General features: G+C 46.7%; 1 protein-coding gene across 1 annotated transcript; it reads right to left on the bottom strand.

Annotated features, from left to right (window-relative positions):
- Positions 1-2,989: 2,989 nt before the first annotated feature.
- LOC134481110 (Y-linked testis-specific protein 1-like) lies at positions 2,990-5,488 on the bottom strand. Its single transcript, XM_063270953.1, has 2 exons — positions 5,315-5,488; positions 2,990-4,280 (listed from the first exon to the last, which is right to left on the bottom strand). Exon 2 carries the CDS (start codon positions 4,112-4,114, stop codon positions 3,413-3,415), a length of 702 nt encoding a protein of 233 aa, XP_063127023.1. The 5' UTR covers positions 4,115-4,280; positions 5,315-5,488; the 3' UTR covers positions 2,990-3,412.
- Positions 5,489-5,853: the final 365 nt, after the last annotated feature.

Genomic DNA, 5,853 nt, shown 5'->3' with positions numbered 1-5,853 from the left:
CTGTCTCCCTCCCTCCCTCTCTGTCTCTCTCTGTCTCTCTCTCTGTCTTTCTCTGTGTCTCTGTTTCTGTCTCTCTGTCTCTGTCTCTCCCTCTGTCTCTCTCTGTCTCTTTCTCTGTCAGTCTGTCTCTCTGTCTCTCTGTCTCTGTCTCTCTGTCTCTCTGTCTCTCTCTGTCTCTCTCACTGTCTATCTCTCTGTCTCTCACTGTGTCTCTGTCTCTCTCTGTCTCTCTGTCTCTCTGTCTCTCTCTGTCTCTCTCTCTCTCTGTCTCTCTCTCTGTCTCTCTCTCTGTCTCCACTATCTCTCTGTCTCTGTCTGTCTCTGTCTGTCTCTGTCTGTCTCTGTCTCTGTCTCTGTCTCTCTGTCTCTCTCTGTCTCTGTCTCTCTCTCTCTCTCTCTCTCTCTCTCTCTCTCTCTCTCTCCTTACAGAGCAGTAGCTCTCTATTGATCCCGTGTTATGCTCCCTGCCATGATGATGGACCAGACGTTTGAAACTGTAAGTTATCCTCCAATTACATGCTTTCATTATAGTAGTTGCCTTGACCATGGTGTCTCTTCACAGCAACAGAACAATGACTGAGACAGGGAGCAGGCCAACAAGCAGTGCTCCTTGTTACCACTTCAAGCTCCTGCTCTGGTTTCCCTCAGTGATGGTCTGTAACCTGTAATGCAAACAACCCTTTCCTCCCCAAGTTAGTTTTGATCATGGCATTCATTACGGAGAGAAGGAAGCAAACTAGAACGTCACAGGTCAGTACATGAGCAAGTCTTACCTTTAAATTAAAACAAAGTGTCTATACGTCTCTAATTGTGGTTATGAGGTAAGCGTCTGTGGCTCTACTAGACACACTGTTTCTATAAGAAATTGTCTTACTTAGGGTTCCTATTGTAAGGAAACACGGTGACCAAAGAGCAAGTTAGGGAGGAAAAGGTTTATTCAGCTTACACTTCTACATTGCTGCTCATCACCAAAGGACGTTTGGACAGGAACTCAAACAGGACAGGATCCTGGAGGCAGGAACTGAGGCATAGGCTATGGAGTGGCACTGCTTACTGTCTTGCTCCTCATGTCTTGCTTAGCTTGCTGTCTTATAGAACCCAGGACCACCAGCCTAGGAATGGTGCTGCTCACAGTGGGCTGGGCCCTCCCCACCAATCACTAAGAAACTGCCCTACAGCTGGATCTTATGGACGCATGTTCTCAACTGAGGCGCCCTCTTCTCTGATGACTCTAGCTTGTGTCCAGTTGGCATAAAATCAGGGTGGTGGTTAGAATGTGATTGTCTCATGGGAAGTGTGGCACAAGTAGGAGGTGTGGCTTTGTGGGAGTAGGTGTGGCGTTGTTGGAGGAAGCATATCACTGTGGGGGTGATATGCTTCTTCTCCAACACCATGTCTGCCTAGACGCTTCCCTGATTCCTGCCTTGATGAAAATAGACTGAACTTCTGAACCTGAAAGCCTGCCCTAATTAAATGTTGTCCCTTGGGTTTGGGGATTTAGCTCAGTGGTAGAGCGCTTGCCTAGGAAGTGCAAGGCCCTGAGTTCGGTCCCCAGCTCTGAAAAAAAAGAACCCAAAAAAATATTGTCCCTTAAATTTGCCTTGGTCATGGTGTCTTTTCGCAGCAATGAAACTGTCAGACAACCAGCCAGTATAAAAACTCCCAAATAGCAGAATTAATCAACAATAGAAAGTATTTTCAAGTCCTGCAGTGAGAAACTTATTCTTGAGAGAAGAAACAGCAATGAATGAGTCCAAGATAAGGTTGCCACCAGAGAAACTCTTGGGGTGTAGATGTGGCTCAGGGATACTCCATGGAGTGCACAAGGGCTTCTCAGGAGGAGAGAGTTACATGGTCAGGAGCCACAAAGCATTTTAAAGTCACGGCAAATGGCATAGGGAAGAGCTCAGCACCTCTGCACTGGAGGCACCATCAGGAGTTTTCTGAGGATAAGCTTACATGTGAGTAAAATACGGGAACTTCCTGCGGTTAGTTGGGTAACAGGGCCCAAAGGTGTGTATGAAGCCATCCAGTCGAAGGAGAGCCAGGCAAGACAAGCCAGTGCAGGAGCTCTTGTGATCATCTAGGGGCATTGAGCAGAGACCTCAAAAAATATTACAGGATGCAACGGAGGCAAACAGCGCTCAGGGAAGCTAAACACAGGATCCACGTAACACCTGACAGAAGCTCACAGCATCCTCATCTTCTCTTTTAAATTACTTTTTACTGATCATACAAAATAATGGATTTTTTGATTCTTTCAGGAATCGATAGATATAAACTCAGTTTGGCATTCACTACTCTTGAGTTATCCTTGTCAAAATGTCCTCCGGGGAAGCCTCCACCTCACATCCACCTTCTGTAGTGATGGTTGGCTGTTCTTTAAGGAACCAAAGAGACCAATATGGATGCGGCCCAAGTTCAACTCATTCTAGATGCTTTCTGTTCTTCCTGGTCTCCTGCTTCACATTTTGAGAACTCCATCTTGAATTCCTGCGTCCCTCAGTGTCCTCTACTCCCTCATGTGTTCTTTTGTCTTTCTTCCACATCACCATCAACTTATTCTTTCTTACCCTCATCCTGGTCTCTTCTCTGCATGTGAAGGTTGGATGTATTTAAAAAGATGACTTTAGGGGCCTGGAGAGATAAGCAATGGATCAAGGGCTCGTCTGCTTTGAAAGAGGACTTGGATTTGTTCTTTGAGCTCTTGTCCAATGGCTCCCAACTACCTTTAATTCCAGCTTCAGGGGACCTGACTATTCTTGTCTCTGTGGTCTCCTGTGTTCATGCCCTGCCCCCACCCACATAATTAAAAATAATACATCTACAGATGAGAAACAGGTTTCATTAGGTTTCGTTAGTCAAACAATCCCCGACCTTCTCTGATTCTGAGTCTGCTTGGATCAGTTTATTGGGTTTCCCCTTGAGTTCCAAGATCACCTCCCTGTTCCCTGCCCCTCTTTCCCCAACAGTCTGTTTCTCCCTCAAACTTCACCTCAGAGACTCTATCTATGTCTGGCCCCTCTCCACTGTTCCTAAACATCCATCTTTTTTCCCCCCGTGCCATCCCTGCTCCTCTAAGCCTCATCTCCAGTTCTTTTCTCTCCCTAAAGTCCAGACCAGCTCAGTCCTGTTTGTTTTAGTCTATGTGACATTAGACTTACTGTTTACAGCCTTCACTTTTCCGGCTTCCTCTCGATTGTCCATCCACCACAGTCCGTCTCCTCCACCAAAGTGTTCACACACAACACGTCACGTCGCACATTTTAATTTTTAGAGCAAAAACAAATTCCACTGGAAAAGATACTGGGGTTGTCAAAGGCCCTTGAGTATCTGACACAGAAAAACAAACATTTTCCCCCCAATCCTATAAATTACCCATCTACATCCCCCACACTTTGTGAATTTCACCTTAACGGATGTTTTCTACCAGATTATAAATGTAGATGTGGACGTCAACATCAAACTTAATGAAGTACATGGAAGGCTTGGCTAGAACTTTGTAAATGACTTTGCCGATCTGTTTGGACCCGTCGCTTCTGGTGAACTGCACACAATGACCTGTTAAGATGTCGCTGTCAATGTCTGACTTCACCTCTGCTGGAGGAGTCTCTGGGATGATACGGAGGTTACCTTCTGTGTAATCATCCAGGAGCTGGTAGATGTATAGGACTGGATCTTTCTCGTAGGTGATGTAAAACCTGCCCTTCATGATCGGCACCTGGGCTAGGACCACCCCCCTCCAGTTGTCCTTAGAGCCATGTTTGCCCTCAAATTTATGCTCCACAGCTCGGCCAACCATGACCCTTGTGAGATGGGTGTCTTTCACTTGAGGAAACACTACTTTGGGAGTCAAGACCTTAAGCTTTAAAATCCTCTCATCGCTGTGAAGTTCCAGTCTGTAGACACACTCAATTCCATCATACTTGTCCAGATAGAGAGAGGGATTTATTGGCAGTTGATCTAGAATGATGGCCTTCCATTGGGTGACGGGCTCATCACCTTCCTTCCATCCGTGAGAAATTCTGCAGCCCACAATATTCCCCAGGGCCTGGGGAGAAGGCCTCCTCCTCCGCTTCTGGAAGGATGGTGTGCTCATCCTCCTAAGAGACATCCTCTTCTTCTTGGCTGTAGACCTCGTGTGTTAGGACACGGCATCCTGGTCCACTGTCTTGTGGCTATTGTTCTGTGTTCAGGCTTCATACTTGCCCGTGGCCTGGGTTTGACGAGCTCGCCTGCTTAAACCAAACACAATGCTGTTGCCTCTGTCATGTGAGTGCCTGCAAGAACAATGGGGGTGGGGTGAAGGTGGGAGCTGGACCAAGGCTCTTGTCTAAGAGAATTTTGGAGCAGGTGAGGAAGGCAATGGTAGACAGGGTTGAGCTTCTGAATCTAATTCTGTCATAATCAGAAGTTCATAGGAGGGCTGGGCAATGGTGGAGCACACCTTTAATTCCAGCACTCAAGAGGCAGAGGGAGGCAGACCTCTGTGAGATCAAGGTCAGCCTGGTCTACAGAGTTAGTTCCAGGATAGCCAAAGCTACCCACAGAAAAACCCTGCCTCAAAAATCAAAATCTAAAGTTCAAAGGGAAATGAACAAATGGTTCACTACAGCTCAGAATAACATATTCAGACACATTTCTTCAGCCCGAGGCACTTTGCCTCTGCTGAGGAACCTCTCCTTGAATGTCTAGGTCAGTGTGGGATTAAGTATCCCTGTCCCCACTTTAAGCAAGCAGAACAGAGAAAGGATAACAAAGGAGCCAGAAGGGTGGCCACACCCCTCTTCTACCCTCTAACTATGAACTATGTGGCAACATCCACAGGTGTCTGCCCAGAGACACAGCACACCAGTCCATTGGCTTTCTGGACTGTGCATCCTGACCCAGCCCCAGGTTTATTCCGCGAAGCTGTTGCATCTTCGACCGCAACAAGAGTCTTTTGTGTAGGCAACAACAGACATTTAGAAATAATATCTCCTGGGGTTGGGATTTAACTCAGTGGTAGAGCAGTTGTCTAGCAAGCACAAGGCCCTGGGTTCGGTCCTCAGCTCCGAAAAGAAAAAGCAACAACAAAAAAGAAATATTATCTCCTGAAATGCACAGGCACAGAGAGGAGCTTTGGCATTTTAGTAAGATTATGAATTAGATATTGTTAGCAAAGGTTAATATACTCTTAGACTGACTAGCCCAGACCATCCGCCGAGCTCTCAAACGTGGAAGACATCAGAACTTATGGTTACTCGCTGTACGAGGGAAAACTTTTAGCTTTCTGGGCTACAAGGGTCCCCGTAATCTTCATAAACGTATTTACCGAAAGAAAATGTCCTAGTCGGCCAGATTCTGTCTTCGGAAACCGGTCAGGCACCAAAAGGCTGTTGAACAATTGTGGGGTTCAGGAGCTGAACTGGATTTCACACCCCGCTGCGAAGATAGTGAACTCACCTTCAAGGAGTCAAGCGCCCCCAAGTGGAAGAGAAGCGCAACCTCCGCCCAGTGCTCTGTGACATCATCCAGGCTCTGCTTACGTCATAGAAGCCCTCTTAGGCCAGTTTCTTCCCTAGTTACGCTTAGAAACTTCCAGCATCTAGGCTTTAGCTTCTCATGTAGCCTCCTGGAGGCCCAAAGTAAAGTCCCCACCCAAATATTCTGATGACTGGAGTAACAGTCTGCCCATTTAGCTCATTTCATGCATTTTTTTTTTCTGAAAAAGTCTTTGGTTTCTGATTCACCAACATCCTTGGTGGTTATTTTCCCAGCTCCTATCGTTCCTTTGGTTATCTTTAAGCCATTCTCCGTATCAGAAATATTGCTCGGCTCTCTCTCCGAGGCAGCCCACTGGATAGCACACCA

Source organism: Rattus norvegicus, chromosome 11 (genome assembly GCF_036323735.1).
Source record: "Rattus norvegicus strain BN/NHsdMcwi chromosome 11, GRCr8, whole genome shotgun sequence".
In the NCBI taxonomy this organism is placed as follows: domain Eukaryota; kingdom Metazoa; phylum Chordata; class Mammalia; order Rodentia; family Muridae; genus Rattus; species Rattus norvegicus.
The sequence above is the reverse complement of the archived record's forward strand: the minus strand, read 5'-3'. Positions and strand labels throughout refer to the sequence as shown.

Excerpts from the sequence above, each read along its gene's own strand:
- LOC134481110 (XM_063270953.1), bottom strand. The coding sequence starts at position 4,114 with ATGTCTCTTAGGAGGATGAGCACACCATCCTTCCAGAAGCGGAGGAGG.